Here is a 12,623-nt window from a genome sequence, read left to right on the forward strand (position 1 = left end):
ATATGCGAGCCCTGATACGTCTAGATACTACTCTGACGGGTGACACGTACATACGCATCCAATCTGATCGTCTGCATGCATTCATGTCCTTTGTGCATTCCGACGGACTTGGGCAATTCCAGCAGGACAATGCAACACTCCACACGTCTAGAATTGCTCAGAGTGGCTCCAGGAACACCCTTCTGAGTTGAATCATTTGCGCTGGTCACCAAACTCCCAAGACATGAACATTTATTGAGCATATCTGGGATCCTTGAAACTTGCTGTTCAGAAGAGATCTCCACCCTTTCGTACTCTTGCGAATTTATGGACAGTTCTGCAGGATTCATGGTATCAATTGCCTCCAGCACTACTTCAGACATTAGTCGAGTCCAGGCCACGTCGTGTTGCGGCACTTCTGCGTGATCGCGGGGCCCCTACACGATATTAGGCAGGTGTTCGAGGTTTTTTTTTGTTTTTTTTTTTTTTGGCTCTTTAGTGTAAGTAAGCACACTCTGCACGTCATGTGTGGCCCATTGTCGAACACAAAGACTCATTTGCTACAGTCCATAGCGCCTGGCTCCGGCTCGAAGTTGACTTGACGGTTCAGTTACTAACTACTCACTGCGGCAGCACACCTGTCCATAGCTCATACTTCAAGCTGTTATCTTGCTGATGCAGGTGAGATGTTCCGTGGCAGAAGACAGCAGCAGTGGTGGCCGCAACCGCAAAGTGAGGTGCTAATACGACTATGCCGAGAATCGCCAGATCATGGCACACAGTTTTTCTGTACAACGTTTTAGCTGCTATCACAATGAGCCACCTTCATACCTCAGATAATTCTGCACTCTAGTTAGTTTGCTATGATTCTAAGACTTCTATGGCGTGCTTGAATTTAGGTCTCAGATACAAACAAAGTGAACATCAAGGGTCTAATTTACATCGACGATAGGGAGTATAATGGAAAATAGGTGTTTGTCGCGTTATTTGCCACCAACACTACTAGAAGATATTTTACGTGGTGCTTTCAATGAAAACTTTTTGAAAGAGAAACAATTGGAAACTAACGCAAATTACGATTTTCCAGACAGATGTAATTGCTAAAACATTAAAGGAACTGAGTTTATTTGGAAGTAACACACGTTCCATGGTAAAAGACCGTTTTCCGTTTCAGGTACAGGATGGTGCACGACTGATGAAGTATCGTTTAATCGTCCACGTTTTGTATAAATAGTTCTAAAAGTATGTAGCATTTTACTCCCCATAAAATTTTGTACCTAAAGGATCAACAATATGTTCCAGATAGGTTTAACATATGCTGTTTGAGACTTTCCCGAAGTAATAACTGCTTTAGTGGTTCATGGGCGTTGCGAAGGATAGTATTGTAGAAGCTGCACAATATTTCAACGAGACAGCTGCTGCTCATCTCCAGCTGCTTACTGACGTGTTCGTGCAGTGGCTCGCCAGTATACACGCTGGCTCGCTAGAAAAGCGCAGGCGCCAAGGGGCGGGGCTATAACGTCATCGTAGGTGAATCAAAGAGCACGGCGACATCCGATGCCCCCTGCCGAAGAAGCGGGTCACGATCTTCGTATCAGTAAAACGGTAAAAGCGAGGCCATAAATCGCGACCCAGCCCGCGTGGGGGCAGAGTGTTGGCGCCCAGTTTAAATGTGCATTTCAACCTGCACGCATTAAAGCTTAAGAACAGCCAGAAGAAACTAACAACTCCACGAGGATGATTTTTCTACCCTATGTTGGTGAATCAAGAAACATCAAATAAAATATGTCTTCCGCCCTCCAGCGCGAGTGCAAACGTTGCTGGATTCTGTTAAAGGCAACCTACATCTAAGGAGACCAGCGATATATAAAATCCCGCACCATTGTGAGAAATCATATATTGGCCAGCCGCGTCGCACTGTTGAGGATAGATGCGTTGAAGATAGACGTCACAAGAGCCAGGAAAGTCAGTTGTGGCTGAGCTTTGTCTCTATGCGAGACACAGCATGAAGAGAGACAATGATCCTTTCATCCGCTTCCGCGTTCTGGGAATCCATCATTAAAGACTGTCGAAATACGCACTTATTATCAAACACACTGGATTTCAACTTAGCAAGGCATGGGAATCAGCATTGGTGATACTATGGCATTTTCGGCCACAGATGAACGATTACGAGTCAACCTAGACGGGTAATCAGAGTCTACCCACTTAAACTGGTCACCAACAATCCGCCCGAACGCGCATTGGGCCGCGATTTGGGGCCACACTTTTCCCGTGTCGCGCATACAAGGACCGTGACCGGTTTCTTCGTCAGGGGGCATAGGATGTCGCCATGCTGTATGATTCGTTCAAATGGTTCTGAGCACTATGGGACTTAACATCTGAGGTCATCAGTCCTCTAGAACTTAGAACTACTTAAACCTAACTAACCTAAGGACATCACACACATCCATGCCCGCGGCAGGATTCGAACCTGCAACTGTAGCAGTCGCGCGGTTCCGGACTGAAGCGCCTAGAACCGCTCGGCCACCACGGCCGGTTGTATGATTCGTCTACGAAGACGTTGTAGCCCCACCCCTTGTCGCCTGCGCTTTATTAGCGAGCCAGCGTATATACTGGCGAGCCGCTGCAGAAACACGTCAGTAAGCAGGTGTCTCGAAATACTGTGCAGCTTCCACAACACTGTCCGAAGCAATATCCGTGAACTACTGAAGGAGATTTCATATATTACCCAGCACCTAAACGTGCATAACGTAAAATATTTACAAATGCAGCACAAAACAGAACCTCTTGTATAACAACGACAAACATTGTAGAAAATGGCGGAAGCTGCTTGTGAGCATCTTTAGTGCGCACGCCTCCATGTGCTTCTAATATCAGTCAGTAGACTGAAGTACTCACAAAAAAAGATCTAGTACTCTCAGGTACACTATGCGCGAGGTAAAACACTGTTCCCTACTGAAGGCAAGCCTGAAGGCGAAGAAATCACTAGGCATTATTGTTGTCAACAGTAAGTACCGGTAATGTATACTGACAACTAATTAGCTTGCAAGCAAGACACAATCGCATAACGTCGAAATTTGCAGTTATGTGCAGACATTTTCAGTACAACACATACATAAAGAAAGACGGCGGTAATAAATCAAACGAAATGAAACTGAAATATAAGTAAAAACAAAATTCTAAATCCCTTATTTGCGAAGCGTTACGGAAATTTTTTTCATCATCAAGTAATAGTACCGTGTTTCGCTCATGTGCATTGCACCAGCGAAAGCAGCGATGTAGATATATCGGCAGTCCTGTGATTCTTCGTTGCGTACTTTCCCCAAGAGCACCGCATGTGAACTTGCATATTCACATTTGAGCCGACAGACGCAGAACAGGCTACTAAACATGTGTTTGTGCAGTTGCTCTGTTGCTAGTTAGGAGACATCACGGATCCTTATACCAAAATATTCCATGAAACTTATAGATGGAGTTCGGGTTCACCCTGTTCATGTGTATGAGACGCCGCTGAGCTGTCGCAGTTTATTGGCCGGTCCTAATACATCAGGAGTTGAGGAAAAGTGTCCTACTTAGCGGTGTAATACTACTGTTGGCTACTGCATATATATGTAAGTAAGCATGTATTACGGTAGTTTGGTAGTTTTCGTAGTAGCTTTGGTCAGTTAAGGTCGTGCCTGGGTTACCTATATGTTAAGTGTGTTGAATACCTGTCTGGAGTTACCTGATAACGATAACTTTGTTTATGTATGCGATCAGTGTCTCAATAGAAAACCGGAATCGATAAACCATCTAGAAACTGAGTGAGAATACATAAAGAGATGGGTAACCTCCACAACAATTTTGGTCCACATAATCATCCTCCTGTCTGTCACTTAAAAATAAGCAGTATTAATAGGAAAACTGAAACCGTCAATGTTTAATTGAGGATTTATTCGAAAATTGTCTATTTGTAATGTGAAACAGAGAAATGTTGTAATCAAAATATAGAAATCTATATAGATTTATTATACAGCGACAGAACACAGTTTCCCTACAAGAAGGTAAAGGAAAAACAAAACAAAAATATATCAAACATCGCTTCTATACTTTGTCATACGTACATCAAACATGTTTCTGTTATTGATAAACAGCTTTCGCATTTATCAGTTGTAACAGAAACTGTTGCATTTGATCGTAAGATGAAGAACGTTCTATTGAGATGAATATTAGGACGAGAATTATATATATATATATATATATATATATATATATATATATATATATATATATATATAATGTAACTGATTTCGTTACATAAAAGCGCAGATCACCTAATTTTTTATTACATATAAAATGAAATTTATATTGTGTAAGGAAATAAAATACACAGTGGACTAACACTGAATGATGTGGGGTTCTAATTATGTGCAAAACAAACGAAACGAACAAACAAACAAAAAAATTTGTGGTTCCCAGTTTCTCACTTACACTTTCATTTGTTTCTTTCGATACCATTGCTACCATTACTTCTGATAACCTTACCATTTACTTCGTCATTTATGCAGTGTGTCAAAACTACCGAACCGTCGTTTTGGCGCTGCAGTCATGGACTGTGCTGCTGGTCCCGGCGGAGGTTCGAGTCCTCCCTCGGGCATGTGTGTGTGTGTGTGTGTGTGTGTGTGTGTGTGTGTGTGTGTGTGTGTGTGTGTGTTTGACCTTAGGATAATTTAGGTTAAGTAGTGTGTAAGCTTAGGGACTGATGACCTTTGGAGTTAAGTCCCATAAGATTTCACACATATTTTTTGTAGTTTCGCTAGAATGGACCTCTGATCTACTAAATACAATGGTAACACATGGTTGAAGTGCACAACTTATGTGAGAGCTTGTGTGACAACTAAAGGACGCGTCAGCTTTCTGAAGACCCCTTCAGCGGGCGGCGCCTCTGGGAAGTGCGTGCGAAGGCGTGTAGGATAGTTTTGTGGAGAAGGAAGGGAGGGTGGAGGGGAGACGAGGAGAGCTCGCACACGCTGCACGGTGCACAGCCCGGGGGCCTACGCTAGCACCGGCCGGCGCCGGCAGCGGCGGAAGTCGAACTTTAATCCAGTTAAAACTGATAGAGGCGGCCTTAAGCAGATTACGGCGCCCTGGCAGGTGCCGGCGCGCCCGCCTGCCCGCCTGCCCGCCTGCCCCCAGATACCATCTCGGCCGCCTGCGCCGCGCCGCGCCGCGCTGGCCGCTCCTCTGTATAGCGACACACCGCGATTCCCCTTCCCTCGCAGTTTCCTGTGGAACCGCCTACGCAAACAGCCGCCCTCCCTGCTGGGCACGTGTTCCTGCTGTTCTCCAAATGCCCCGGAACAGCTGCGTTCTCTCGCAGCTCCGTGTTCTCCTAGTGCCTTTTAATCGAGAGAGCAAGCCGGTGCTAGGCAGTACTTCAAATCCTCGTCCGTTTGCAAATATCACGGACGCTTTCCATACCTTCTGCATTCCGTGCTCATATTCCACCACTAATGACCTCTCCGTCGACTGGGCGTTACGCTCTAGTCTTTCTTTTTTCCGCTGCATATTGTTCAGTTACCGGATAGTGTCATAAACCTGGTGTTGTTATGCCTATAATTCATTGTGCTTTTACTGTTTACGCTTGGTTGCTTATTAAATAGGTTCAAATGGCTCTGAGCACTATGGAACTTAACATCGTAGGTCATCAGTCCCCTAGAACTTAGAACTACTTAAACCTAACTAGCCTAAGGACATCACACACATCAATGCCCGAGGCCGGATTCGAACCTGCAGTCGCGCGGTTCTTGACTGACTCGCCTAGAACCGCTCGGCCACCGCGGCCGGCGGTTGCTTATTAAACCGACTGTACCTTGGTCCTGAAGTGAATCTGTGCCCCATTAATTTTACTACTGCGTTGTTGCACACTGAAAGACCTGCTCGTATAGCGTAACGCATAGCTCGCCAGCTTGTGAGCCGGATCGAATCCGCACGGCGGATTAACGGCCGTGGCTGGTATGGTTTTCAGGCGACTTTCCACGCTCCTTTTGGCAAATGCTCGTCTGGCCATCATATTCTGCCTCAGGAAATGCGATACACAAACATTTAAAATACGATCAAACAGTTAAGTGTCGCACACGACTTCCCTCCCCTAGGTTATTTTGACAGTTGTGGCCACAGGAAGGGCATGCGGCTGCTAAGTTAAATAAAATAAATTGATGTGTAGTAAAGCTGAAAGTGGGGATAAAGGAAAGGGAAGGAACTATTGATGTCAGTTTCATCGGGACTTAATGCGACGAGCGGAAATGTGTGCCGGACCGGGATTCGAATCCGCGCTCACCTGCTTACTGGGTACTGAGCCACACGAAAACAGAGTTTGTTACAAATGCACGGACTATCTCGGCATGGTTCCCGGTTGGCGCACAGTCCCACCTAGCGCCACCTGTCCGTAGCCCCATCCATGTCCTCTACTTTGAGGACTGCTGCAGTCAGGTCGAACGTAATTCTGCATCCGGACTGAGAATGGTCGATCCATTGGCTATCGAAGCGAATCAGTTATATGAAGTCGTGGTGTGTTCTTTCGGACATATCCGACCCATTCATATAAAACAACTTTTCCGAATTTTGGGTACAGTGGAGCCTATAGCTAAACTGGGTAAACGCCATCGGCAAGAAACAAAAGTTGTTTCGTAATGAGAGAAAAGAGACGGTAATCCACTGTGCAGACCCACAGCTCAACGTCTCCATCCATCATGAACGGATCAGCATGAGCGGTGTCACATGCGCTCACTCAGTGATACACCCCTGCGAAGACGATCACTTTGAAACATTTTATTTTTTCATTCCGTTCTTATCGAGCGCTGTAGCTAATCAATATATTTTCCTAATTCTGATTTTACTTAGCAACTGCCGTTTCTCGTTCAAGCGTTTGGTACACCCGCGTTACCTTTAAAGTTTACACTCATTCCCTTCTTCGAAAACCATACTTCGAATTTCAGCAAAACGCTGCTCTTGGCGCTTTCACGGTGTGTATCGTTTCAGTAACCTGTAAGGCAACACCTAACGAGCAATATTTAACTTTTTTCGCAGCTGTTTACTCAAGAAAGTACGAAATATTTTGTTTTACCTACAAATATATACTATTGTTACTGCATAGTGTAAAATAATGTTACGATCGTGTGTTTTTATACCTAAAATGTTTATGTAAATTTATATGATGCAACAGATCGTAAACAGAAACGTATAAAACATGTGTGGATAAAAATCCTACTCCAAGAAAGCAAATTTTCTTAATTGATTATCGGTATCGGCTAGCCATCTCCATGTCAATATAAAGTATTGTTCAGTGTGTGACAGTTATTACACATCGTCGTATTCTTAGAGGTAAGTCGCTCTAAACTCAGTAACAACATTTGATTTGTGATTAACGTTGTCAACGTACGTAACCAATTTCGATTTTTCATTTTAGGGCGACTTAGCTCTTAAGAATACGACGATGTGTAATGACTCACACACATTGAATAACATTTGAGATTCATTTGTAGATGGTTCGTCACTGAGGCGGAACCGATAATTAATAAAGATACTTTCGGATCTTCACGTAGGATTTTTCCCACACAGGTTTTAAATCAAAAGATCACGTTAACAATGTCAAAGAATAACACAGAAATTTATAAAGAAATTTCCGTCTATTGTACACCAACGATAACACAAAACACGGTTCCTTGTTATTAAACTATTGGCAATTCAAGATACATTATTTGTGTTTAAATGTGGCAAAACTAATTATTTTTTAGCGTAATCACGCCCTGAAGTTAATAGTTATCGGTTTCCATTATCCTTAAGGTTAGAAAATTATAACCCTCTGTTTCTTTCTTTCTCTCTCTCTCCTCCTCTGTGAATTATTTCAGCATTTGAGATGAGTAACGTGTAGCATTCCCGAATGGCGGACGTCAAGTTACGAGCGTGTCGTCGGTGTTGCAGGCGCGTCGCAGCAGCAGTACTTTCGCATCCTGCCGAAGGACGTGCGCGTACACGAGGGCGGCGAGGCGGTGCTGGAGTGCGAGGTCAGCAACCTGGGCGGCCGCGTCCAGTGGACCAAGGACGGCTTCGCGCTCGGTGAGTACCGCACCATGTCCTCACTCTTACAGAACTTACAGGATACTTTAAGTTACTTTTGTTTTAGTAGATACGAGGTGATTTCTAAGGAGCGTGCAAAATTGGTAGGCATTTTTTGACGAGGTGCGTCACAAATAAAGTTTGATGGCCGAGAACGCATGTTAGGTGCATTCACGAAAGACAGTGCAATGAACATAGCATTCCAGTGGAAGCCATGACAACGTTCATGCCATAGGACGTAAGTGGCTTGCAGTACCATCAAGTAGCAACGAAATGCCCCTTTGTCCCACGAAAGCGCTTCCTCGAGCAGGGGAGGCAGTGTGTATCGCAGGGGAGCCCACAAACGTGTCGCCTCTAAGGTGCTGTGAAAGTACTGCGGTCGTGTGTAGATAACATATACTAATATGATCTAATGAAAATTGCCTCCACTGTCGTGGAGAACATCACCACACTTAGGTGTGGAGTGTCGTCGACTGAAATGTCTGTATAGGTGTTTGCATGATAAGCTCACTGGGCAAAATATTACTCTCCCCTTAACCTAATGAGTCCTCACAGTATGAAAAAATACAGTTTTAAATTTTTTCGCAAAATTAATCTTTATTATCATAGCAAGCAACAAATACAAGAAGAATTTTGCAAAAAGTAAGCACTCAATTGTTTTAAGATGATTTCACTTTGGGCTATAATTTTAAAATTTTTCACGAGATTAATCTTTATTATCAGAGAAAGCGACGACCATAAGAAAAAACAGGCAAAAATGGACACAGTGAGTTGTTTTAAAGGTATGCTTCCACTTTGGAACCACTGAGACACAGTTTCCAACCACCCATAACCTCATGTAATATATTTGAATCTAGAGTCGCATTTGTCCTAGACAAAATCCCACATGTCGAAACTTCCTTCAAATCACAACGCAGAAAATAAATTACAGCCATTTCGAAACAAATCAAAAAACCAGTTGTAGAAAGTCAAATGTACTTCACAAAAATGTTAGATACACACATTCACTGTCGGTCATATCCTCAATATGGCCACTATAAAAAATCGCATGTCACAATCTCCTACAGTCACGTAGCACAATCTCTATGCCGACTATTGCTGTGAACGCTATAAGAGATTGCTACAATTCACTACAGTTGTAGAAGCACCTCAGTGTACAACCATATGTCTCTGTCTTATAAGAGCACCGGCGGTTTTGTGCTAAAAGCACTGGTACTTCGAAACAACATGGCGTAAAGAACAATGGTCGTAAAAAGATAGTTACTGACAAGAGTCGAAGGCGAGTGTCACGCGCTGTCAATGGCAATAGATTTCAAAACCATAGGAATTATTGCTGTCATCGAACGCAGATCCATCTGAGACAATTTCCGAATGAACATTCTGAAAGGTAGTGTAAGCAATGGACAGCCGGGAGTCGGAAGCCTCGCAAAACGCCATTGATCGCTGTCTTCACTAGTTCAAACAACAGAAACTGGACATAAACTGACTGGTGCTGCACAATTATGTCCGACGAATCTTGATTTTTCGTCTTTCACTGTGATGGCAGGCGTCGAATGCACCAACGGCCCAATGAGGCGTTTAAACCGCAGTAGGTGCAAGATGCAGTTCAGGCCAGATGTTTTGATAGTGTTTTACATGCCAGGACTAGGGTCCAGTAGTTCATGTTATCGCGAAAATGAACCGTGTTTGATTAAATCTTCTCGAGTTATCGCAACGTCGTCTTGTCGGAACGTTTCGGCGAGTTTTCCTACTCGTCAATTTCAGGCGAAGTTGTCGATGCACCACAAGACGACGCGTTGACTCGGTTAACCCAAAAAGATTTCGCCGAGAAAGCATGAACCACGATACCTATCTCAGTGTTATTGGTGACAAAGTATTGCACTTTCGCCTGTATCTACATGAATAGTGTGCTGCGGACACCCCCGTCTTCCAAAAGTGCAACAGTCGTGTTACGAGACTGCGTGATACATTTCTCATTTGAGCACCAGTTGTGCATCCTATGGAACCTACGCTGACACTGTCTCAACCTCTCAGAAAATTATATAAAATGTAGTTGTCTGCCAATCGATTGCACACCTTTTTTCTTAAAAAAAACCACATTAACCACGTTTCGATAGTTCCAAGATTATCTTCATCAGAATGGTAAAAGTTACGTGAAATCACATAACTTTTGAATTTTAGTATTTTAGAAAATGTCTAGATCTATTTGGAACAGCGGGTGAAACTTATCAGTGAAATCGACGCAGTTTGATACCTCTGCAGGATATAATCAATAAATCTCTTCAGCTAGATATGATATACGTGAAGAAGTTTGTGGACTGTCTTTCTCGACAAACTTAGGCCTTTATCAAGAGACTGTGTTTCATGGTGACTTATCTTTTGTACAAATTCTGTGAATAAAACCGACTAGATCGGTTCATTAATTTCTTTAAACACCGTTTCGACTATCGTCCGTCATCAGATATCAAAAGCTTAGGACACGCAAAAAAAAAAAAAGCTTTGGTGTCGGTACTGGAAACCTATACGTATATTAATAGTAGGTATAGGTCTTTAATACTGACACTGAACCTTGTTTTACAAGCTCTAAGTTTCTGTTATCTGATGACGGACGGTAGTCGAAACGGTGTTTTGTGTACGGTGTGAGTATATATGAGATGGAATCTAGCAAAGTGACGTTGCACTTACACAAATGTTTTCGTTTTTCTGTTCCTCTCAGTGATAATTTCTAGAACTTTTTGAAACTCGTCCTGTATAATGACTGTATTACAAAAAGGCTGCTGGCAGCCAGTAATTGTTAATTTAATATCGTCTCTATTTTTGACACAATTGCGGGCCTCATAATTTCGCTTCAAAGTTTGTTTGAACTATGACATAGTTGAAAGAAGTATTTGCATACTGAACGAGGCCATCTACAGATTTTTTTAAGATATCTTTAATGCTTTCAATGCTTTGGATTATGTGCCACGATTATACTGTGACGTACGTAATGGGTAAGGTTAGAGAACAATGAATTTTTAGTAAATTGTCATTTTCTCATTGTAAATAAATAGATGCGACGTTTACTACTATGACAGTCGTGCTCGAAAACAGGAGGATACTAATTCAGCTACTCGTCTGCAGGGAGCCTACGAATTTCCATTTCGCGCTACAGTGAAGATTACCAGTGTTGCGTCGGACATTCAGAATCAAATAAAAGTTCCCGCGCGTTCTGGAAGCATAATTGCGAGGCTTAGACCGTTCGACCGAAAAATCTGGGGCGAAAACGTTGGTGCTCCATCCGATTAGCCGTGTAGCGAAAAATTTCGAATATTACGATTTACTTTTGTTGTGCGGAGAGTCAATTAGCGAAGTGCGGGCCCGAGGCTTTCCGCGCCAGATAGCCGCCGCATTGGCGGATTTATTCGGGGATTTGGCCGGCGGGTCGGCGAGGAGCGGCGCTGATGCCGGGCTGTCGATTAGTATGCCGGTCGCGGACCGCGGCAGCTGGCGGCGCCAAGCTTGTTCGGCAGGCGCCCTGCCGGCCGCAGCCGTAACGACGCGCCTGCGAGAGCGTAGCGCGCACACACACACACACACACCTGGCGCGTGCCCACTGTGAACTGCGGGGTCCTCTCGTCCCTGAGGAGGCATCCGCGATGCGCCGAGCCACTTTGCCAGCTGGCGTGTTGTAGACTTGTTCGTTGGCTCGCGTTTCCCGATGGGAAAGCGACAAGTGGCGGTCAGCGTTTGCACAGCTAGTGTGGCCGTACACCAATTGGCTTTCTGTGGCTTGCGGTCTCGGCTCACGAACAACGCCCGATCTATACTTCGAATAAAGTAACTTTGTGCTTGATGTTTCGGCGAATCGAGAAGCAGGGGCAACGAATCAGCCTACCACAGCTCTCTCTAGCTATCCAGGTGCTAGCCTGGTCAGACAGCTCTTAACTTCGGTGATCAGACGGGAACCGGTGCCACCACGACAAGCCCGTTGGCTGTTTGGGAGTGTAATGGAAGCTAAATTCAGTACGCACAGGAAGAACACGTGGTCCACAAAATTCTTCAGGTTATGTGGCCTAATTTTCAGTATGTAAAATCCCTCCGAATTTCGGCTACTTTTACAAAACGCTGTTTTAGTTACGGCTGAAGGAGAAAAACTTCTTTCGTACATGCTAGCGGATCAAGATTTTTTCGCAATTTGATAGGACACTGAGAATGAGGAAGCGGAATGTTGGATGTCCTTTATTGGCGTTTGCTTTATTTCTGGCTATTGGTGGAATAGACGTCCTTGATTGCCGTTTGCTTTATGTCTACCCATTGATCAAAACAAGCGAGTGAGAAACGGACGGCAGTACTAGCGTAGCGCTGTTTACTTGCCGCCTAGTACCGGCTGAGGCGTGCCAGTACTCAGAAAAAAACACATACCGAAGCGCAGATAACATCGGTCTTGCGTTATGGTTCAAATGGCTCTGATCACTATGGGACTCAACATCTGAGGTCATCAGTCCCCTAGAAGTTAGAACTACTTAAACCTAACGAACATAAATACATCACACACATCCATGCCC

General features: G+C 44.1%; 1 protein-coding gene across 2 annotated transcripts in view; it reads left to right on the top strand.

The window, feature by feature from the left end:
- LOC126327557 (nephrin) overlaps positions 1 to 12,623 on the top strand; it is a 1,259,290-nt gene that overhangs the window by 1,088,437 nt on the left and 158,230 nt on the right. For both annotated transcript variants that reach the window (XM_049995899.1, XM_049995898.1), the window contains exon 2: positions 7,945 to 8,079. In XM_049995899.1, coding sequence (XP_049851856.1) covers positions 7,945 to 8,079 — 135 coding nt within the window. The remainder of the gene's footprint in view (positions 1 to 7,944; positions 8,080 to 12,623) is intronic.

The sequence above is a fragment of the Schistocerca gregaria genome, chromosome 2 (assembly GCF_023897955.1).
Source record: "Schistocerca gregaria isolate iqSchGreg1 chromosome 2, iqSchGreg1.2, whole genome shotgun sequence".
NCBI lineage: Eukaryota > Metazoa > Arthropoda > Insecta > Orthoptera > Acrididae > Schistocerca > Schistocerca gregaria.